The sequence below is a fragment of the Eschrichtius robustus genome, chromosome 4, assembly GCF_028021215.1.
Source record: "Eschrichtius robustus isolate mEscRob2 chromosome 4, mEscRob2.pri, whole genome shotgun sequence".
Taxonomy (NCBI): Eukaryota; Metazoa; Chordata; class Mammalia; order Artiodactyla; family Eschrichtiidae; genus Eschrichtius; species Eschrichtius robustus.
In genome coordinates, this window is record NC_090827.1 from 14,889,485 (window position 1) to 14,913,387 (window position 23,903).

General features: G+C 32.7%; 1 protein-coding gene across 3 annotated transcripts in view; it reads left to right on the forward strand.

Moving 5' to 3' along the window:
- The window catches only part of SMARCAD1 (SNF2 related chromatin remodeling ATPase with DExD box 1), a 68,076-nt gene that overhangs the window by 37,181 nt on the left and 6,992 nt on the right, over positions 1 to 23,903 (forward strand). For all 3 annotated transcript variants that reach the window (XM_068542456.1, XM_068542457.1, XM_068542455.1), the window contains exons 8-19: positions 534 to 615; positions 2,116 to 2,507; positions 11,245 to 11,444; positions 16,745 to 16,835; positions 19,347 to 19,446; positions 20,182 to 20,241; positions 20,351 to 20,426; positions 21,172 to 21,307; positions 21,850 to 21,987; positions 23,165 to 23,260; positions 23,357 to 23,474; positions 23,676 to 23,797. In XM_068542456.1, coding sequence (XP_068398557.1) covers positions 534 to 615; positions 2,116 to 2,507; positions 11,245 to 11,444; positions 16,745 to 16,835; positions 19,347 to 19,446; positions 20,182 to 20,241; positions 20,351 to 20,426; positions 21,172 to 21,307; positions 21,850 to 21,987; positions 23,165 to 23,260; positions 23,357 to 23,474; positions 23,676 to 23,797 — 1,611 coding nt within the window. The remainder of the gene's footprint in view (positions 1 to 533; positions 616 to 2,115; positions 2,508 to 11,244; positions 11,445 to 16,744; positions 16,836 to 19,346; positions 19,447 to 20,181; positions 20,242 to 20,350; positions 20,427 to 21,171; positions 21,308 to 21,849; positions 21,988 to 23,164; positions 23,261 to 23,356; positions 23,475 to 23,675; positions 23,798 to 23,903) is intronic.

Consider the following 23,903-nt stretch of genomic DNA (forward strand, 5'->3'; position numbering starts at 1 on the left):
TGCCAAGCATGCCAGTGCTAAAAGTGCCTGTGTTTAATCACCTTATTGTACTTGAAAACACATTATTTGTTTAACATTGGGACTACATTTACACTTGTATTGATTTATTCAGGTATATGTACAGGTAGTACATCTGCTAAATTCTGATGAGCTGAATGCAAAGTCTTGTTGCTCTACTGGTTCTTTGCATATGTTCAAATTACATGTTTTGAAGTTGGCAGTTTATAAAAGCCTATCTGCATGTTGCAGTTTAATTGAGCAAACAGTTTTTCATACTCTAGTGTTCAGAGCACCTCATAGCAAGAGTAGAAATGCAAAAACTATCAAGCTTCCTTCCCTTTGAAGAAATTTACAAAAGTGAAATTAAATATACAGAAAGCATTTGTAAAGCAACATAAAAACAAGTGTGAAATAATCAGATGTGAACTCTATTAAGTTTTCAGGTGATTTACTTATTTTTAAAAGAGTATAAAAGTTTTCAACAAGTTGTTAATTTTAGATTTTTAATAAAAGGATCAATGACTTATTTCTAGGAATTAAGGGAAGTACTCAAGGAACATGAATGGATGTACACAGAGGCTTTAGAATCTTTAAAAGTGTTTGCGGAAGACCAAGGTAATTATCTGTTCTTTGTCATTACAGAAAATTCATACTTCCCAATATATTATATCTTAGTATATAAGAAAATAGTAAACCTATTAGCTAATAACCAGGGAATGGGATTGCATGAGATGTTAGAAACCAGTTCCCAAATGTTTTGGCCTGTTCTTTACTGCAGTGTAGAATGAAACAATAAACATTTTTTTCTATTTGGCTAACTTTTTTTGATAGTTAAGTCTACTTATAAACTACCATGTTTTATTGAGTACAAAAGAAACATTCTTTTTTTTACATTTTAACAGCTCTTAGGCTGGTGTCTTATAATCACTGTAACGTAGATGTCCTAGTCTGCACTTACATGAATATCAAAAGCACCAGTATCAGAAACTTATAAGATGCTTATCATGGAAGACAGTCCCTGATCCCATAGTGGAACATTTTTAACACTAGGCACCAAAGGGTAGAGAAGTAGTGGGGAGGAGTTGAATCACACATGTTTAGTAACATCCTTAAGTAGAAATCAAGTAGACTAGCTCTTCTTAATTGCAAAGCCAGCTTTTTAAAAGGCCAACACAATGGCTTTAGGGTTTTTGTTGTTTTTTGTCTGTTTTTAATGAATTATTTTAGGAAATGCTACACAACAAATGCTCTTGATGGCACAGAGAATGATATTGTGTGGAGAAAAGAAAACCACCAGTATCACTAATTCTGAGTCTGAAAAAAGATTCAGAAGGGAAAGATTATGAATGTGAATAAATGTGAAGAATATTCAATTTATTTTGCTTATTTTTTAATATGTGTACAAGAATGAATGTATGATAATATGCAAGTCTGAAAGCTCTTTGACTAAGTAAAACATAAATATTCTAAATAACAAAATACTGTGTTATAGAGAAACTGTTTGTATTTCTTACTAGTACATAAAATAACAGTGTACCTTCGATCACGGGCATCTTAGAAATCCATGGAATATGGTAGCGTAATCAGTGATAAAGTAGTGGTGCTTGTTGATAACATATTTAAATGATTTTTGGTAATGATGAACCTAGAATAGTGGGGATGGGTGATGGAAAAATTAGTTATACTATGGATAGTTTTAATTTAGGATGAGCATTATTTTTGCTGCACCCATCAGTTTTGACCTGGGGGTGGGGCTGCTAAGTAACATCTGGGACATCTTATGTATATGCAGCTGCCATTTATATTCTCAGGATCTTTGATAGAAAATGAGGATTTATATTTAATTTGTTTAAAAAAAGAAGTTGTCACCTATTTTTGAAACTATTTCAATTCATTGTATGACTTCAAATTCTACTTCAGTATTTCTCTTTAAAGTATATCAAGATTTAACAATAAATTATAGTTGAATTCTGTATTAAAAAAGCATGAATACTTGTTTAAATAATTTTCTTACTTGAAGTTTTATTTAATTTTATCTTTAATGTTATTTAATTTATATTAGTTTATATTTAATTTATATCTTTCTAATGTAGTTATTTTTGTCTTTGTACACAGATATGCAATATGCTTCACCAAGTGAGTTTCCAAATGGAAAAGAAATTTCTTCAAGAAGTCAAAATTATCCTAAAAACGCAGCTAAAACAAAATTGAAACAGAAATGTTCCATGAAACCACAAAATGGTTTTAACAAGAAACGTAAAAAAAATGTATTTAATCCTAAAAGAGTTATTGAAGACTCTGAATATGATTCAGGTTCTGATGTCGGTAGTTCATTAGACGAGGACTATAGTAGTGGTGAAGAAGTGATGGAGGATGGCTATAAAGGTAAAATTCTTCACTTCCTTCAAGATGCTTCAATTGGTGAACTTACTTTGATTCCTCAGTGTTCTCAGAAAAAGGCTCAGAAGATAACAGAACTCCGGCCCTTTAATAGTTGGGAAGCTCTGGTAAGGCTACATTCTTTTTTTTTCCCCTGTGTGTGTGTATTTAATTCACAGTACCGTTTATAGTCAAGGTATCTTCAGCCCAGGGAAGCATAGATGGGTGGCCTTATCCTGTGTAGAGTCAAACATTACTTTCATTCTAAGCCAATAGTATTTCAAATAGTGTCATATGACCTAATTTTGAATGAATTAAGGGGTGATTTTCCTGAAAAACCCCAAGCGGATTGGCTGGGCATACTGTCACTCATTCTTTTGCATAGAAACTTGGTTCATTTCACTGCAGAAGAAGAAATTAGAGCTTACATTTAGGAAGGAGTTGTTTGCTAGCCTGTTCTGATCGGTTACTACTGAGAGACAGTGCAGAAAGCAAGAATGTGGCGGAAGTTTTACTACAACTACTTGAAGAGCAGTAGCAACGTCCAGGGGAGCTCCATGATTTAAAATGCCAGCCTAAGTGTTTTATGCTTCACCACAAAAGAAGCAATTGTTTATTTTATTTTTCTTTTAAAAGTGACAGCTCAACCTCTAACATGTTTTTCTTGGTTAAACAACACGGCCATTTTATGGGGTGTAGCAGGCTGCAGCGTTTTTAATTGGAAAGATAGAAAAGTGTGTGGAAGCCTAGAATTCAAGCGTTAGGTGAAGGGAAGGCGTAAGCACTGGTAAGTACACTTTGCATGATCATTTTCTGGAATTTCATTTCCTGTAAACAAGTTTTATCTAAAATACCTGTATTTTGAGTTTCATAAATGTCAACAGTCAGCAAATCTTATTCATACAGAGAAATGTAAGAACTCTGTCTTTTAAAGTTTGCTTCCTATTGTGAAAATGTGGGCTTTTATAGCATGGATTCTAAACAGGCCCTCCTGTGAAAGCAGTATGGATGATTTTTTACAGCTTTAGAATGTGAAGTCACATCAATAGTGACTCTTGATGTTTTATAAATTTTTAGGAAGTTTTATTCCCTAACTTAGGGAGTAAAGTTGCTTTTGTGATTAATCTTATACTTGGGACAAATCTATGTGAACCTAAGTTCCCTTGATGAGTATCTTGAAGTGGCAGGGTGGGAATGTCCCTGAACAATGGTTGTAAATAGCATTTTCTAAAAAATTAAAGTATTTGAAAAATATAGAAACATTACTAGTATTTCGTGGCTTTAAAAATAAATAAATAAATAAAGATATTCGTTTTGCCTAAAGCCTTTGCTTTTCCAGAGAACATCTGTCAAAGCAGGCCCTTTCAAAACTTGTTCAGCTTTGCCTAAGTGATTTATTTGTTAAAGTATTTGCTGACGGGCGTTCTTGTTCTTCTTTTCTTTATTTTCTTCTTTCTTTTAATCTTTAATGGTCTCCTATGTCATTACAGAGTTGGGTTGCTCAGGCTTGTTGGGATTCTAATTTACTTAATAAGGAATGCAATTATCTGCACCAGTGTGTTTAGTCCCTGTGACTACTTGCCCACATATCTTATAGTAAAAGTAAATTATACCAGTTACATGTGCCAGATGCTTTTAAAAATATTCAGCAACTTAACGTGTAGAAAGCATATTTCCCCTACTAATTAATTGGCATAGTTTAAATTAGTCTTGACATGAATTTGGAGATTATGCATTATCTACTTAAACCTCCTATAGCATCTTGCCCTCTTTCTCAAAGTTGAATACAGAGACTATTTTTGCTAGCCATTCATCTAAATGTTGATTATTTTATGTAACAGTTAAAAAGTAAACTTGCCACTTGAGTTTAGCAAATACAGGGCTTAGCTATTCTGAAAAAGTTAGTAAATACAAGTTCCTGGAAATGAACAGTTTAGCAAGTCAGTGTATATGAGCTTTGAGTTTTAATTTGTTTAGAACTTTCAGCTTCTACTTTGATTTACTTTAGAATTTTGAATATGACTGATTTAAAGATCAATTTAATGTCTTAAAGTCATCAAAGGAAAGGTCAATATTATGTACATTTTGGTAAAAAAAATATATATATATTATATAATTAACTCCTTCCCTATTAATCAGAGAGGCTTGCTAATGTACCTGTGAACTACTTCAAAAATAAACAAAAGAAAAAGCATTTACTTTTGTTTTCATAGCTACTGTTTTTAGAAATTCTTAAGAGAATTAATTGAAATTTTAATTTTGTTCGTCAGTCATACTTTAATGAAAATTACAAGGCATTATATATTAAGAACAATGTGCAAATGTCTAATAAACTCTTAACATCATTGTTGAATCTTAGTTTAGTCTTCAGGATTGGGGAATTTGGCAGAACTTTAAAGCTCATTAATATTTCATTACAGTGCATACTGAGCCAACAAATCAAAGTAAACACATACATTTTCATTGTGATTTTTTGCTAAAACAGAAGTCTCCGTAACATTGATAGGTTAAATGTAATCATTGGTATTTCATTGTGTTATTTTATTATAAAATTAATTTGAATGTGAAAATTATTTTAGCAGTGCCTTTTAAAACAAAAGTTGAAAAGTTGTACATTATGATTATGACTTTATTGTCAAAGAATTACACTTTTAAAAAATTAGAATGCTCTGAGATATTCTAGTCACCCTTATTTTATTTACATGAGGAAAATTTGGTTATTTAATAAGTTCTTTATGTTGAGGGTATTTATGTTTGCAGCTTTATACCCTTTTTAAAAATCAAAATCTAAATAGTGTGTGTCAGATTTTCTTCATAATTTTTCCATTTCTCTTATTTTTCTGCTTCATAGCAGTAAAGTATGTGCTTATGGTAAGAAATCACATCATTAAATCATGTAGACTTTGGAAACAAAGCCAGCCAAAATGTCATTAGTTTAAAAATGTGTACTGTTAATGTGCTAAAATTGGGGTTTTTATTGCCAGATTTCACACATTTGATGGCATCAGTTCACCAACCACTTACTGAATTTTTATCTAGCTTTGTGCAAAATAGGGTGGAGATGCTATTACGTCTATGATAATCTTATAATGTTGCATCTTTGTACTTTAATCAGAATCGTAGTGTATACTGATCAAATCAAGATTCATGAATAGCTCATTCATAAATAGCTCAATCTAAAAATTTTTCATATATGCACTTACTTCCTTAACATTTAGATCAGCATAAATGCAGTTTTCTTTAATTGTTAACCAAGCAACCTGGGTTTACCTCGTGTGGAAACATGACTCTCGTCATTGTGCTGCTCCCATCCACCAGTAACTTAGGCCACAGGTTTTCTTTTCTGCTTTATTGTAAAATGTCTGTCTAAATTTGTGACTCGAAGAATTGTAATGCATACTACTTTCTGATAGGGTGGCTTCAGTAAAGTGTGTGATTACTGTATCCAGGCTTTGTTTTCATTTTTGTAAGTTTGATAAATATTTATTTTAAAATTATAAATGCATTTTGAGTACTTTGTAGGCTGCTCCCAGGTATTTATAGTATTTAAGACTCCTGTCCTCAATAATGTTACTTCTTAGGTGGGGAATTAAATCTGCTTTTAAACAATTTCCCCCTTCCTGTAGAAATTCAAAATTATTTGTATTGTAAGAGTGACACATGGTGGCAAGAGATAGGTACTTCAGTCTGTGACTGTTTTAAAAAGATAAAGACCTTAAACTAATACTTGACTTTTTAATCAAAGAGATAGTAATCAGGGCCATGTTGATGTTCTTTTTTCATGTAATTATCCAATTAAGTAGCAGTTACTTTTTTTCTCTTTTTTTCCCTTTGAGAAAATAGCTTTATCATTTTTTTGAAGAACGATTTGTTTTCTTTGTCTAAAATTGAAACAGTACATGTGAGAACAAAGAAGAAAATCAAGTTTAGCCAAAATTCTACCGAAGATAATCCCCACTTAAGACTTTATTTAGCATCCATCTGTTTATGAATATGTTTGTATATTTCATATTATGTGATTAGGATCGTATTTGCTGTGCTCATCAATAACTTTAGACTTACTAGTGGATCCCGCATTTACAGAGTACTTTGTATTTCTTAGGTCTTGTTTTAGTGAAGCTAAGTAACTTACAGGATTGTTAAATGCTTTTTGTCTTCAGAAAGCAGTAACATAACAGTAGAATGTTCTCACACCTTTCCTTAGGGGCAGACACCCATTTTCCCTGCCCCACACACACCTAATAAAAATGTTTTGGAATTAAATGTTGGGCTTTTTTTAATGTTTTTATTTTTTTATTATTTATGCGTGTATTTAGATCAACAAGTTAAAAAATTCTACAGGCTTGTTCTCCCTGAAAATCCATATCCATCCCCTTCTCCAGCCTATTTCCTGTACCACAGATAACTGCTTCTACATCTTCTGTCTGATTCTTATCACTTCCATATCTAGGAATATAAAGATAATGCTTTTTTAAAATTTTTCAGTTGCAGGCCTTATCTTTTGACATGACACAGACATTATAGCATTGTGGTAGGATTAGCTCTCTTCTCGCTGTCTGTCTCACCTCACATGCCCATTTCCCATTCCCCATTCCCCATTCCCCAGTCCTATCAATATGTTAATAATGTGGTAAATTTGAAAATCATTTTTTAGTATATGTTGTTAGACTATGCAAATGCCTTTTATAGCTGAGCCATGTAATATACTACATGATTACTTTTTTTCCTTGCTCAGCATTTTGTTTTCCCTACTTATTCGTTGTCTTGGTTTTTGTTTTCTTAGTTTTGTATATACTTATTACTTCAGCTCTAAACTCTTCCCTAGTTGTCTAAATTTCCCCTCAGTTTTTAGACACTTCAGATATTTTATCAGTTTCATCTTCTTGAAAAAGTCTCTTCTGGAGTCTTATGACCTGCGGTAGGGGATCAGCTGTGACATTGGAATCTCATTTCCCCAACATCCTGAGAAATGTTGTTTTTCTCTCTGTGTTGGTTCTCTTGTTTCAGGATTCCATTCATGCCTCTTTATTTATTCCATTGGTTTTGTAAATACCATACATGAGGGTGGGTAAATAATATAGTGGAGCTAGATGGCCTGGTTTTGAATCCCAATTCTGACATTTTCTAGCAACTTACAAGACCTTAAGCAAGTTCTCTCTCTGTTCCTGTATTTCTTCCTCTCTAAGTGGAGTGTAATTATGGTAGTGACCTCTGGAGAAGGCTAAGGATTAAATAAAGTAAGTGCCCGTTCAATTGTCTGTCTCTTAAAAAATGTTAGCTGCAGATATCCACAATATTTTGTGTTGGAAGTGTTGTATATATTATTAGTGAAATGTTAAGAAATGATTATAGTTTTCTACTCTCCCCCAAAATCAGTTCTAGTCATATTGAGTCAAACTTTTTTGGATCAAATCATTTTTCTCTCTTTTTTTTAACGCCCTCTGTGCTTTTAAACAGATTTATGACTGGTTACATTACCCACAATATATTAAGACTACATTTTTCAGCCTCCCTTTGGCGATTTGACAAATTCCTGTCCAGTGAGATGTAAGCAGAAGTATACCGTGATTTTTGGAAAGCGTCCTTAAAGGATCTCTTCTTCCTGTTGGTTGAGATGTCAGTGTGACGAGGACTCACAGGTTGAGGATATTGAAGCAACAAAGTAGAAGAATTCTTGATCTTGGAACCTCTGTACCAGATCTGAACTGCCCCCTGGGGTCTTCATTTACATGAGAGAGAAATAGACTTCTGTTTTAGTTAAACCCCTGATGTTTTGGGTTTACTGTCAGCCATAACTGAACTTAATTCTAGCAAATTTATCAAACAATGAAACTTCTTCCTCGAAAATCTGTCTGCTGATGTCGTGCATTCATGAACAGTGTATCACTACTAGATAGATCTAAATTCTAAACCAGCAGCAATAATTTGGATCATCTCTAATGTTGGTTGGCTTGTATGGAAAGAGGATAAAGAGAGTGGGAAGCCTCAGGGAGTTAAATTGAAACTTTGACTTCAGAAATAACCAAAATGTCAAGTTCATTAAAAGTCTCAAACTGTTGCAGCATCATGAAGTAAGAGTTGCTTTTTGCACACCCCTTCATTGCCCCTACAAAAGTATCAAACATAAAAATTAGAATACTAAATGAACCCTCATGTACTTATCACCAGGTTCAGTACCAGCTTATGTCTGACCTTGTTTCATCTCTCCTCTCCGTGCCCCGCTCCCCACCTCCCTTTCCCTCTCTCTCTCTCTCTCTCTCTCTCTCTCTCTCTCTCCCCCCCTCCCTCCCCCTCCCCCCTTCCTGTAATATCTTCGGTGAAGAAACTGGATCATTTGTTCTATAGCTTCCCACTCTGGGCTTTTCAGGTTATATTTTCTGTGGAATTAGGATTAGAATTAAATGCTCCCATCAGTACTATTACATGGTTGGTGATATGTTCTTTCATCAGGAAACGGTAATGTCTGGTTGTTTCTTTTTTTTTCTAATGTATGTTTCTCTCTTACTTCTCTAGGTTCTGACATACTGAATTGATCTTCTTTGAGTCAAAACAGTTCTTTCTGATTTCTGGACTTCCTAGATCCTAGATTATATTACTCTCCTTGTGAAAAGTACCCATGAAATTTTGTTTTTTCCCTTATAATACCAGTTGTTAAGACTTAAAATTGTATGTTGCATGTCTTTCCCAATGACTATAAACCACACGAGGACAAGGGACTATGTCTGTATACCAGGTACTTTCACCATCCAGGTTAGTACTTAACTACAAAAGAAAAGAAAAGAAAAGAAAACAACACAATACATGGCAGTTGGTTACAGAAAAAAGGGTTTTTGTTTTTTAACTTTTTATTTTACATAGGAGTATAGCCGATTAACAATGCTGTGATAGATTCATGTGCGCAGCAAAGTGACTGAGCCATACGTATACATGTATCCTTTCTCCCCCAAATTCCCCTCCCATCCAGGCTTCCACATAACATTGAGCAGAGTTCCCTGTGCTATACAGTAGGTCCTTGTTGGTTATCCATTTAAATATAGCAGTGTGTACATGTCAATCCCACCCTTCCCCCCTGTGTTTTTTAACTTTTAAGGTTTTTTTTGTTTTGTTTTGGGAAGTACTAGTTTTAGTGAAAAGAGAAGAGCATAGACATTGGAATCTTTTATCCTGCTTTGTGACCTTGGAAATTGAATCTTATTCATCCAGAACTGGTGGACTGATCTTGCAGTTGTGAGGACTTAATGAGTTAGTGAATAAAAGACACCTAGTAGTTTCTGGCACATACAAAGCACACAATATGTGTTCCTTCTTTTTTTTTCCTGGTTATTCTTGTTGGTTCTCTCACATAACATATCGCAAACACACATACCCCACAATAGACATGAGATTGGTTTTTTGGCCTATAATTTTGGGGTTCCATTTAAAAATTAAAAATATTTTAATTAAAAGTTCTAGTAGAACCTCATTAAATCTTCAAGGCACTGATTCTTACATAGCCTGTTCTTTATGTGTAAATCTTTTCCCTGGAAAGTACAGAGTGGGAGGTTACATTGTGATTATGAATGTTGTCCTTGTGAAAATACAAAGTAGGGTACAAATCACTTTATTTCACAATGCCATTTTGTGGCATGCTAAGTTTTTGGTTTGTTTTGTTTTTTATTCCTGCAGTACAGTAATAACATGGCTTTGGAATAGATGAGTAAGTTTCATTTCTACCAACCTACTCTAGGTTAGATATGAAAAATACATGTTATTATAAACTGCATTTTTTATGAAATTTTCTTAGTATATCCTCTAAGTATTGAATTTCTATTGCTTGAGCTTCTCTGTGAACTTAGAAATACTGTGTTCATGGGGATTATTTAGAGTTGTTAATGAGATTCTTGTCATAACTTGAAAGAATATGCTAAATATGATACCATGAATCAAAACCATGTGTGGCTTTATTCTAACAGATGGTTTTAGTTTAGTTTCCTTTATTCTGTCTGGATTATGGTATTTTTCTTTTTGCCCAACAAACAGCTTTCAAATAGCTACTGGGCTTTTTTCTAATCCTTTACACTAAAAATACTTTTTTGTACAGTTCTTCAGGATTTATTTTTTTCAGCTATCTATTTGGGAAAATTCTAATTCTGTTACAGCTTTTACCTTGTAAGGTATTCAGTGTCTCCTTTAGAAAAATAAATACAAATACATTTTGAAAGAAGTTCTGAGTTTTCATACAAACCCATTTATACAAGTCTTGTATTGAAATTGATACTATTCTTAAGTTTTATCAAATTATTGAATTGGTCACGGTATACTTTTGATTCACGCAATATCTTTCCAAGTAGTAGTAGTCTCAGTTTAGAGTAAAATATCAAGTGACAAATAATAATTGGAGTTTTGAAAGCTTGAGGGGTTGTACTTTGATGATAGATAGGGCAAAGTATGTTTTAGGAAAATTAATCTTATATTCATAGGAAGTGACAAAAATGGAGGCAAGAGATCTAGTATGCAGTTTTTATATCTGGCACTATTACCTTTGGTAATAGTCATAAATCCGAGGTTTTGAAGACAAAACCTGATAGGAGACATTAACAATTACTTTAGAGTTTCTCCCATAAGAGAACAGCTACCAGGGTCAAGGTAGCCAGCTTGAGATTGTGCGTTTTGAGGAGAAAGGTATGTTTTATTTCAACATGATGAGTTTGAGATGACAGTAGGATTTATCAAACTGAAATGTGATAATGCAAATGCAGGTTCTCTTCACATTTGATTAAGGTCATTAGTAAAAGTTTAACAAACTTTTTTCCCTCACAGAGAAAGAAATTGGCTCCCTATTTACTAGATCTGAACTGTTAAATTATTTTTCTTTTCATGCCATAGTTCACAAAGATGTCCAAAACGAATGGCTTATCAGAAGATTTGATATGGCACTGTAAAACACTGATCCAAGAAAGGGATGTAGTTATAAGGCTTATGAACAAATGTGAAGACATTTCAAATAAATTGACAAAACAAGTTACCATGCTCACTGGAAATGGAGGTGGATGGAACATAGAACAACCCTCCATTCTAAACCAAAGGTAATACTTGTTGTATGTGCCTATTCATTATTTTATCTCAGTTGTATAAAAATTTTGAATTTATTCCTGTATTGTGCCTAGGAAACTTAAATGTGGACATGGTAGGAAAACTAATGTTTAAAAGGGAAACCCAGGGTTTCCTGTAATGGCACATAAGTGGTGTATGAATTGTTTTTCATTGATCGCCACCCCCTCTCCCCCGAGTCAGGATATTTTACTCCATTATCACGTTGTAAATTAGAGGGAGGAGATATTATGGTCTTATATAACCTATGTTTTCCTTGTCTGATGACGGATAATTTCATATATAATCACAGAAGCTGAAAAGGTGGTTTTAGGTACCTCTTTACTTAATTTAGTGCTTCAGAGAGTCGGCTGCTCAACTGCATCAGTGTAAAAATTTGTCTTCGTTCAATTTCCTTTTGCTCGTAAATGAAATGATTGAAGTATCCTATATATGTGATTAAATGCTTTCAAAAGCCCAAAATTTTTAATCTTTTTGAGGTAAAAACACATAAAAATTGAAAAGGACACTTTTATTAAATAGATTATATAAGGAAAAATTATAAAAAGTGTATATTTAAAAAGTATATTACCCGAACTGCTACTGTCAGTAAAATACCTTGTCCGAGTTCTTGCAAAAAATAAACACTAAATTATTTTCACTAAAAAAATTTGTCCAACAGCCAGAACGTATGAAAACGGCGTTTTGTAATTGTGAACACCCCTCCTTTGCATGATGTTGGGATATGGCGGGCGGGGGGTTGTTTTGAACTTCTTTTAAAAGTTTATTTTCAGGTTGTCTGGGAACTCAGAACTGTTCAGAATGCTTCCTTTTTTAAAAAAAAGTATAAAATTGTTTACTGTGATATACATATAGAGGCAAGAACATGGAAACAGTCAAAGTTTCTAAGATCTGAGACTAGTTAGAATGATTTATGGTATATCCATACTCTGCAGTGTTAATGTAATTTTTAAAATGAATTATTTCTGTTCAAAATATTTCTGATAGGTATTTAATAAGATTAGCACTAGGGTCTCATTAAAATTATTTACCCTAGTTGGTGATTTTATATACTTCTTCTGATATTTTTCTCAGTTAATGATCAAAGCACATTTGCTGATCATTGGTTAATTAAAAGTCAAGATATGAAAAAAAAAATCAAGATACGGTTACTGGCCTTTAATAGTAAGCTACAATCTTTTCTGTGCCCTTCTAGGGTGCTATGGGATGGTGTAGGGAAACGTGATGCAGTTCCCACAAAGAAGCTCTTTTCTCTGTTGCATAGAAAGAACTATGACCATGTCAGCAAATTCATCTCCTAAAAGTGTAGTTGGAGCTGCTCCTTCTTGTTCTACAGCATTGGATATGGGGAGTTCTTCACTCTACAAGGCTTACCCAGTTGAGTCTACTTTATCATAATTTGGAGTTTAAAAAATCAAGTGCTTTATTGCATCACTTAAAAAATTTCTCTCTTAAACCCACATCCACAAAGTCCTATTACTTGTAAATAGTATGATCAGGTAATAAAGCTATCCTTTTCATTAGACTGAGGATTTTTTAAATGAAATATTAAACAGGTGAGAAAAATAGTTTTGGGGGTTTTTTAGGTGCTTCTTGGATCTAGTCCCAAAGTACAACTTCTGAAAACCTGTATAGATAGTCTCTTTGGAGTTTATTTAAATGCACTTTTAGGGGGTGAAATTTGTTGTCTCGGTTTTTGTTTTTAGCCAATGTAAGTTGCGCAAGCAACTTGCAGATTTTTACTTGGTATAACTGCCCAAGCATAATGGCTGCTTAGTATAGAAACATTTAAAGTACTTTTCCCACAGAGGAAAATATTAAACTATCCTAATGAATAAGCTGTTGTGCTTTTGCTTAACAGAAAAAATTCTTTATAGTAAAGTTTATTTTGAAGCAAAATTATATTAACTATTTTCCTATTAGAAATTTTTAAGAATTATAACAGAAGAAAAATAGCCTTTTAGAGATAAAAGAAATACACACATGCTGTAACTCCCTGTTAAAAATAAAGTCTTTGCAAGGGAAAAAATTCTCATATGTATCTCAAAACCATTACATTCATAATGTTTATTTTAAAATGTCAAAACTAAAATTACCTTAAGTTAAAATATAATACAATGAGGAAAAAGTAAAAAAAAAAAAACACCTCAGTATTTCTCCTATTTTATTCCTATCATAGATGTAGCCATCTCTCAAGCTTCAGCGGCTTATCTAAAATTTATCAGCTTTAAACTGTTTTAACTGAAAAGGTTTATCACATGTTCAGTATAAAATAATGTTTAATTATGCGTGTCCTGTCTTTTTCGGGGCTAAATCTACTAACGTTCTTCTGATCTTGTTCCTCCTCAGCTGGCCAGGATGATTCCATATCCTGTTTCTAAACAGTTGCTGTGAAACCATTTGATGTGAATGCAAATCAGTAGTGCAGATGTGTTGACTAACTCAGAGTACTATGATATAAACATTTTAGTAGTTTGGATACTACTCTTAGTACAAACTGTTATTGTGGTAGTATTTTCAGCACTCATGACATACTTAAGGGACATAAATTTTTGGTCAACTAGCGTCCCTAATCTGTTTCATATGAACTACTTCAAGAAGTTTCTCTAGCCCTCTATTCCTGCATTTTAAACTTAAATTTAGCACATTGTATATACTCCAGTTTTCTACTTCAGGCCTTTCTCACCTTTCAGAATAATTTTGATACTAGTTTTCTCTGACAGGAAATTTAAACCCAATTTAATTTTCACTCTGAAAAGAAATTATAGTAACTCTCTGGAAGGATTTTTTTTTTTTCCCCCGACAAAACAAGTAACTTTAAAATAACATGCTACCTCATTTTCTTTCATGACCTCAGAAAATCTTAAAATCACTTTTTTCCTCATTGGGAGGTAAGAAAACCTTCAGTTTAACGATATTTGTAGTCCCCTTTTGAAAAGAGATCACTTACCTAATTCAAAAGGCCCGGGCTATAGTTCTTGCCATTTGGATAACCCTGAGCAGATTACATTCTTATTTGTAAACTAGTGGGTGGGGTTCATATGCAATCACAAAAATTGTTACAAAACTCTTGAATGTCAAAAGTAATGGAAGGTATGATTGTATAGCAGCTAAATATTAGCGCCTGCGAGGTATTTAATGTCCTGATCAAAACAGCTACCATAGCTGCTTTGTGAATGTGGATGAAACAGTTTTATTTGAATGAAAAATTCAATGCTTCTCAAAATTTCCTCGTCACTTTTTAAAATTTTATGTATAGTGAAGAATATTTTAATAGTTAGACTCGTTCTCAACATGTGTTGGTGATACATACATTCAGTAATTTTTGTTTGTTAAGAATATTTCTTGGCTATTTGTGATAAATTTACATTGGGGTAGCATGTTGGCCCTTGGGATGCATTTATAAGTGATGTAATATGCCTGCCTTTCCAAGTTTCATCATTTTCGTGGAATGTGAACCTTAATGTGTGGGGGACGACTAAGACAGTAGGAAAGACTCAGGAAAACAATGAAAATTCTATTTAAAAATAGGAAGTTTTGACTGTAGAGTAGGTGGGCCAGAGAGAGAAAACTTTCATGTTTGCTGTTTAGTGATTAGGGGCTGGATCAGAACTGGATTGGGTACCAGCTCTGCCAGTGCAGACATGCATTTGGGTAGCTGGGACCTTGGGCAAGTTACTTAACTGCTCTGAATCCCAGAGAGAGCTTCTCATCTCTAAATGGAGATGATGACAATAATAGTATCTACTTTATAATGTAGATTAAATAAAGTAATAATGCATGTAAAGTATAGTGTCTAGAATTCCAATATTAGCATTTACTCTACCAGTATAGTAGAATTTATTTGGACCTGAAAATTAAAATGTCTATGATAATATTCTATTTATTATTACTTTCATAGTGGCATAGAAATTATATTGGCCAAGAAGGCAAAGACATTTTAAAAAATGAACTGTAAAGACTTCAGCAATACTGCTGATTTTTCCTACCTATACTTTTAATTTTTTCAAATGAGAACCGTTTTATAGATTGTGTACCCCACAGTTGAAACATAGATTCTGATTTAAGATGGATATCTTTCTACCTCACCTCTTTGATCCCTGTTCTAATTAAAGTGTCTTGATTTCAGAATTTGACCCCTTAACCATTTATCAGAGCCATTTATCAGAACCATTTATCAGACCCCTTCTCTATGTGCAGTTAGGATCTGTGTAACAGGAAATTAAGGGGATAGGATAAAAGCTGTAGAGTGAGAAGCATGGCCTTGTCCTAAGTTTTCATGTTAATGTGGGGTTTATGCTTCCCTAGTGAGTATAAGAATAAGCTTTTGCATGAGATAGACTTTTCTGAGTTAAAATCTTAGCCATAAGACTTTGTAGCTATGCAACCTCGGGCAAATTACTGAGCCTCGGGTTTTTTCATCTGTTAAAAAATAACTACCTTAATAGCATATTAAAAGATTGAATGAGGTGATGCTAGAAAATGATATTTTTGTATATCTGTATATAATAGATGTTCAGTAAATAACTGCTATTAGTTTTTAACCGCTTGAACTTTTAGAAAAAACTAACCATTTCGTCCATTAGACCCCTTCCATGTTGCCATCCAAGCAAGTTAGTCCCAGGGGTTAGTCTGTTTACATGTTCACAAATTAAATAAGATTTTTGACACATGCCTGCTGCTTTCTACTCACTGATATTTATTGATGCCTAGCAAATTTACATTTATATGTAGTTCAAACATAAATACACACACACATACATCCTCCAGAATTACACATACCAGTGATATTAGAGGTGATTGGCATTCAGTCAGAAAGTTTTATTAAATCAGCCTGGCAAAGTAGCAAATTATGCGTATGTTTTTGTTCTAATACTTTAAGTTCCTTACTGTGCTAATATTCAAATCAGTACAATACATTTTTCTAGAGTATAAATATTAGTAATATGTTATCATAGTTAATATTCTGATCATTTATGGAATTAATTTGGTGGCATTACATTATGACTGAATATGAAAATTTTTTTGTAATTCTTATTGCCAGAAACAACAAATACAGAATAAAATTTGAGAGTTTTTTTAAAATGTATTATGTTTTGGGTTCATTTTCTTAAGTAAGTGTAAATAGCTTTTAACAGTAAGTTAAAAGGTAAGACTAGACCTAGATACTTCAGTTTTTTTGTACATTGTAAACCTAAACCTCTTCTCAGAAAACTAGTAGAGAAAACTAATAGAGGTATAAATCTATAATATCTGGTAACTCTCTCTTTACCAGTTTGTCACTCAAGCCCTATCAGAAGGTTGGTTTGAATTGGCTGGCATTGGTACATAAACACGGACTGAATGGCATTTTGGCAGATGAAATGGTAAGTAGTACTCTATTTCTAGGATTTATCATTAATAGGTATCCTTGCTGTCACTCAAAAGATGAGAATTTCCCTTGACCCTGTTAATTTACTGCTCTTACCAAAGTATAATCCCTCTCACTCCTCTCAGTTTTCTGTTGCTTGTCTTAGTTCTAACCTCCTTACTTCCCTGTCAAAAATGAAAATAGGTTTTTTGTCTTTCTCATCAAATTAATAAATAAATGTGTTTTTAAAATTAGATGTTACATAAAAATACACAGGAAAAAAAACAAAATCACACATAATCCTGCCATCTTAAAGTAAGTACTATTTTGGTGTATATCTTTTTCCAGAATATTTTCTTCTGAAGGTGTGTGTTTGTGCATGCATACATACATACACATATACATATATATGTTATATTAAAAGAGATTTTACTACATGTGCTTTTCTATAGCTCCCTTTAAAATTTATCATAGATACCTGTCCTTGTTAGTAAATAAATCTACACGTTTATCATCACCATCATTTCAGTCATTTTACTTTTATTAGATGTTTCTGAGTTTCTTTTCTTTTCCAAATCACATTTGACTTGAAGGTAAGCTTAGGAAGTTCATTACAGCCAGTAGTCCAAGTATTGTCATGTAGAAACTTGACCTTTAATCTAACCTTTACCTTCCTTCCTCCAGCTATGCTTTTTAAAAAGTGTTTATTATAAATGAGTCATGTTCAGTGGAGAAAATGTTTATTGAATATATGTATTACATTGTGTATTAGTTTTCCAAAATAAAAATTAACAAAGATAATAATCCTTGTTCTCTAGCTAGCTTCTAGTAAAATAATCTTTAGTTTTTCAAGACAGTTTGCACACATACCTCATACTGTCGTTAAAACAGAGATGCTATTTATCTAATAGAAAAGTGAATAATATATGCAGAATTTCAAAATAGTTAGAAATTACATATAGAATATAGAGTAGTACAGTTGTGGAAACTGGACTTGGAAATCAAATCTGGGTTCTGGGTACCAAATTTGCCTTTCGTGGGCTGTGTAATCCTTACCAAATGACCTAATCTCTCAGAGCCAATATTAATAAAACATATGTAATTCCTGTATCATAAGATTATATTTGGTATCAAATGAGGTATATTATGTGAAAATGTTTTTGTAACCTGTAAAGTACAATACTTATGATAAGGTAGTGTCTGCTAGGGCTTCCCTAACAAAATACTGAAGACAGTGTGGCTTAAACAACAGAAATTTATTTCTCACAGTTCTGGAGGCTGGAAGTCTAAAATCAAGGTGTTGGCAGGTTTGGTTTCTCTTGAGGCTACTCTCTTTGGTTTGCAGATGGACACCTTGCTGTGTCCTCACATGGCTTTTACTCTAGATACATCCATCTCTTCTTTTATGATAGAAGTTGGGTCCCTACCCTTGTGACTTTATGATAACTTTACTTATCTCTTTAGAGGCTCTATCTCCAGATAAACCCCAACATTGGGAGTTAGGGCTTCAACATGTTTGGGTTTGGAGGCAATTCACTTCCTAACAGTTGGCAATGTTTAGCTCTCCTAAGGAGCTATACTTCCTCAGGAGCCTTTTTTTTTTTTTAATGCAATACTTTATTGGTGTATAATTTACTTGAAATAAAATGCACAAATGTTCAGCTCAGTGACTTTTTACATATATGTACACCCATGTGACTGTCTCTGAGATAAACATTTCCATCATCCTAGAAAGTTCCTTTATGCGCCTTTTCAGTCATTACCACCACTACTATTCTGACACCTATCACTATAGAATAATTTTTTTCTGATTTTGAACTTTATATAAATAGATCCATACAGTACATACTGTTTGTTTCTGGTTCATTTGAAGCATAATAAAGTTACTAAGATTCATCCTCTTCTTACATGTATCAGTAGTTTGGTTTTTGGTTTTTTTTATTGGCTTGTGGTAGTTCATGGTATAAATACACTACAATTTGTTTATCTGTTCTCCTGTTGATGGCAGTTTAGATTATTTCCAGTGTGTGGCTATTATAGTAAAACTGCATCGATATTCTTACCCAAGTCTTTTTGTGGGCATATGCTCTCATATCTCTTGAATATATTTTTAGGAGTGAAATTGCTGGGTAATAGGATAGGTGTGTGTTCAGCTCCAGTTAGTCATTGGAACGTCATTCTCCATCCATCCAGTATGTATTAAATAGTAGCTTTATATTAACAGTTACCAAAATTATATCCTTTGTATGCAAGCAGAGGTCTTCCATATTAATGTGTATTACATATTAACTAGCAGTTAAAATACATTCCTACTCTTAACTAAGTTGTAGTATCACTTGGAGATTATCATCTGTTTTATGTGTTATTGAGAACTAAGAATATAGTAGAAATTCTCCTAGAGTTGCATGGGGAATCATAAATAAATAAAACCAGAAATATTCTTTTTCCTTTCATTTTCCCAATATTTATTTGGGTTTTTTGTTTGTTTTTAAATTTAGTATATTGTCTTTTAAACTTTTCATTTTAGGGCCTGGGAAAAACTATTCAAGCGATTGCCTTCCTAGCGTACCTCTATCAGGAGGGTAATAATGGTCCTCATTTGATTGTTGTTCCAGCATCAACTATAGGTTTGTAATACTGTGGACAGCTTTACTTGACTCAGTAGTATTTTATACAAGGGGAAGAAAAACCATGTGTACGTGTGTGTTTGTGTGTGTGTGTGTGAGATTTCTTAGTTTGTGAAAGTGAATATTCATTTCTTTGGTTTCCTTACACTTTTCACCCCTTTGCATATGTGTGTTTGATTATACTGGAAGTCTTTTTAAAGAAAATAACTCCAATATAAGTCAGTTATTCAGCTTATTATATAGATTATCTATAAATTATTATAGATCATGTACCATTTGAAAAGATCATTTGTTTTCATAATACTTTTAAGTTGTTTTAATGAGTAATTTAAGAGAAACACTTTTGAATTTATAATTAAACATTTATTAAGAAAGAATGTATGCAGTTCATCCCCACTCAAATTACTTTCATTCTTTCTTGATTGAATGTAGAGTAGAGTAAGAATGTATGTATGAATGTACCAAAAAAAAAAATCCTTTTTAAATTGGAAATTAATAATCACCTCTAAATATAATGGTTGGCCCTCTTCTCTTCATTTTGATGCCACCTCAAAATCTCAAAGTCATTTTAATCATCAAGAGTAAAATTGTGAGGAGTCTGTGATTTTTAAAAATTATCTTCTATTATTTTATAAAAATAATTTCTGGGTAGAACTTCTCAGACTTTAGTGTTCATTTCAGTGCACACGTCTACCTGTTGTAGCAGGTGCAACTAATATCTCTTTTGTTTCATAGATAACTGGCTAAGGGAAGTTAATTTATGGTGCCCCACTTTAAAGGTGCTCTGTTACTATGGTAAGAATATGTCATTATGCTTTTAACTTTGGAGACTTCTTTAAAATCTTAGCATACAGTAAAGTACAATAAATACAATCAGTGTGTGTGTGTCATTTTTAAATTCTAGGTTCTCAAGAAGAACGTAAACAGATTAGATATAACATTCATAGTAAATACGAAGAATACAATGTAATCGTGACCACGTAAGTATTGAGAAAAAATTTTTTTGGAAAAATAATTTTGTACATCATCTTAAATTTTTTAAAAATGTTTAAAAAATATTAGTAGTAAAATAAAAGAGTTTATGCTAAGAACTATGCAACAAAAGCAATAGAATGAGTTATGTTGAAGATTCAGGCATTTTTCAGTTTGGTGTATAATACCATGATAGCAGTCTTTTGTTAATTCTATAGGAGGTCATGATTAAAAGAATTCATCCAAAATTCATCTTTTCTTTATAAAATGGACTCCATTTTCATATATAGTCTTGCTAGCTGCTGTTAACTGTTATTTCTTGGTTTCACTCTACTAGTTTAATAAAATGGTGTTATGTTCTTAACAGAAATGTCTTAGCTTCATGTTCTTTTTTCTACTGCTTCTTAAAATATAACGGTTCATAAAGCAAAGTGTGTAATAATTACAGGTTACATACAAATTGTGCCCAAATTGGCCTCTTCCTAGATGTGTAGAAGTTGTCTAATTACATTATAACATATAAATTGTCTTTTAACTGCATATTGCAGCTTTTGTAACTTGGTTACATGTACATCAATAATTTTGGATATAAGTACATCAATATTTATTTGAGTACCGACTGTGTCTAGTGTTATCTTTTAGCTACTGGCTATTAGAAATATATAAATAAAAAGAATTTGTCAAATCATTAAATCTCACGAGTCCATGCTCTTAAAGGTATGATCTTAGAGATTGATTTTTTTTTTGCAACAGGTATAATTGTGCAATCAGCAGTTCTGATGATCGTAGTCTGTTTCGTCGGCTGAAGTTGAATTACGCAATTTTTGATGAGGGCCATATGCTGAAGAATATGGGCTCCATCCGCTACCAGCACCTTATGACAATTAATGTAAGAGAGTGTTCTGTGAATTTGTCCAATTATGATAAAATTTCAGATTATGTATTTTAATATATGTAGTATTTTATATCAGGGACCAACAGTCTTTTTCTGTAAAGGACCAGGTAAGTAAATATTTCATGCTTTGTGGGCCATTCAGCTTCTGTCACTTGTTCTTTGCTTTTTCTTTTTTTTTTTTTTAAACAACCCTTTTAAAATGTAAAAACCATTCTTAGCTCATGAGCTTCAATTTGCCAACCTTTGTTCTATAGGACAAACTTTATGAATATCAGATTGTCTTCTTCCATTGCCTCATCAAAAAGTAATGTGGGAACACAAGTTACCTACTTAATAAAATGAGACTTAGTTCTACACATTCTACCGTAAAGTACAATATATGATAATTTTTCTAAATTACTTATCTTTTATGACAGAATGTTATATTACTAATGATGGTTTTAATTTTTTTCTCCCTCACTGAGGGGGAAAACAAGAAGGATGTGGATCTTTAAAAATAAAAAAAATACTAATCTAAAATTTACCTTTGTTCGTAGGCAAATAACCGTTTGCTGCTCACAGGCACACCTGTGCAGAATAACCTGCTAGAACTCATGTCTCTGTTGAATTTTGTTATGCCGCACATGTTCAGTAGTAGCACCAGTGAAATACGAAGAATGTTTTCTTCTAAGACAGTAAGCATAAATTCATAGTTTTTCTCAACTATCTTACTTTGCGTTTTACCCGGACCATTTTTCTATTTTGTCTCTTTTTCTTGTTTTCATGTAGCATACGTGCTATGAAATAAGTTTAAGTAGTTGATATCCCTATGTTCGGATGAGTTGGGAAGTCAGCCAGAATACAATAGGAAATAAATGGGTGGCTTCTATAATCATTGTGTAAAAGTTTTGGTTTTTAATACCCTAATTTTCTGAAGAATGACAATTTTAAATTAGTGGGTAGCTCAGATATATAATATGTGAGCTACCATCTTCTTTATTAAAATTAGGTAAATTAGCATTTTTTAATAGGTAAACTATACAACTGGGCAAAAGTAGAATATCCAGAAAATTCCTATACTGGGAAATACGTTTTGAATTAAAACTCCATAAATTAAAAAGTAGCAATTTCTAAAAGTCACAATAAAGAAATCCTATTTCAAAGAAAATCTGCTTAATTTTTTCCCTATTGCTTAGAAAAAGTAAGAGTGTAGTTTTCAAGAACTCTCATTTTCCAGTACAGTAATGGTAATATAGATTCTTGACACTCCCAAATCACATGTATTTTGCGAGGATTTTCTGTGATAATCTTCTACTGCAAATTGGCTGCCTTTCTAGCTTTCACTAATGTATTCCATCCCACTTGATGGCCTAGCAGATCATAGGATATGGAGGATTTCTTAGAATAAAATTCCTCTTCTCCAAAATTAACAGGTTTTGACTAGGAACCATCCCATTTCTGTAGACCTGCACTAGCTTTCTTTTGGGACCATTTTCCACAAATAAATACAAGTTTTCTACTTCTTTCTCTCTTCCCCTCCACCCAAACTACCTTAAACACACACATATTTTTTCAAGAGAGTTATCTGTGTAATCAGTGATGACTTATCAGTTAATTACTTCTGAATACCATTCTAGTGCAGTTCAATTTCATTACCTCTGCAGAGTACACGATTACATGTCACAAAACCCCAAAATACATGTGGAGCTTTAAGAAATATATTGCAGCCCAGAATTCAAGTCCATTTAGAATGAATTGAGTTTCTATGGGAAATAACTCAGATTGTAGTGAGGGAGATTTTCATGTTGTGTAATACTGTCATTGTGATCATTTAAATGAATAATCTAAAGGTCATGTTCTTATTTTACTTAGAAATCAGCAGATGAGCAAAGTATATATGAAAAGGAGAGAATAGCACATGCAAAACAAATTATAAAACCATTTATTCTCAGAAGAGTAAAAGAAGAGGTAACTCTTATCTGCATATTTTTATTATGATTGGTTTTTTAAAATCTGTTTTCTTCTTTATTTGAATGATCTGCTTCAACTGTTTTCCTTTCACAGGTTCTCAAGCAGCTACCCCCTAAGAAAGATCGAATTGAGTTGTGTGCAATGTCAGAGAAGCAGGAGCAACTCTATTTGGGTCTTTTCAACAGATTGAAAAAATCTATCAATAATATGGGTATAACCTGATTTTCACAATTTTATATGAAAAATAATTCTGTACTAGGGCTGCATTTTGTTTAGTGCTATGATAGTGGGATTTGCTCATTTTTAAAAAATTAGTTGGAATTTGAAGAAATAGTTTTAAAACCTTTTGTTTGCATTGAGATGTATTTCAATAAACAGCTATCAGCTTGTTGTTGTTTTTAATGTGTCACAGAAAAAAACACAGAAATGTGCAATGTCATGATGCAATTGAGAAAAATGGCCAATCATCCTTTATTACATCGCCAATATTACACAGCTGAAAAACTCAAGGAAATGTCTCAGCTTATGCTAAAGGTAAGGATTTTGTATTATGCTAACACTAAGCTTTATTAGCACTAATAAACATGAGGTTTATTGTTAGTCCAAAAATCAGACCGTTGAACCTAGTAAGCATATTAAT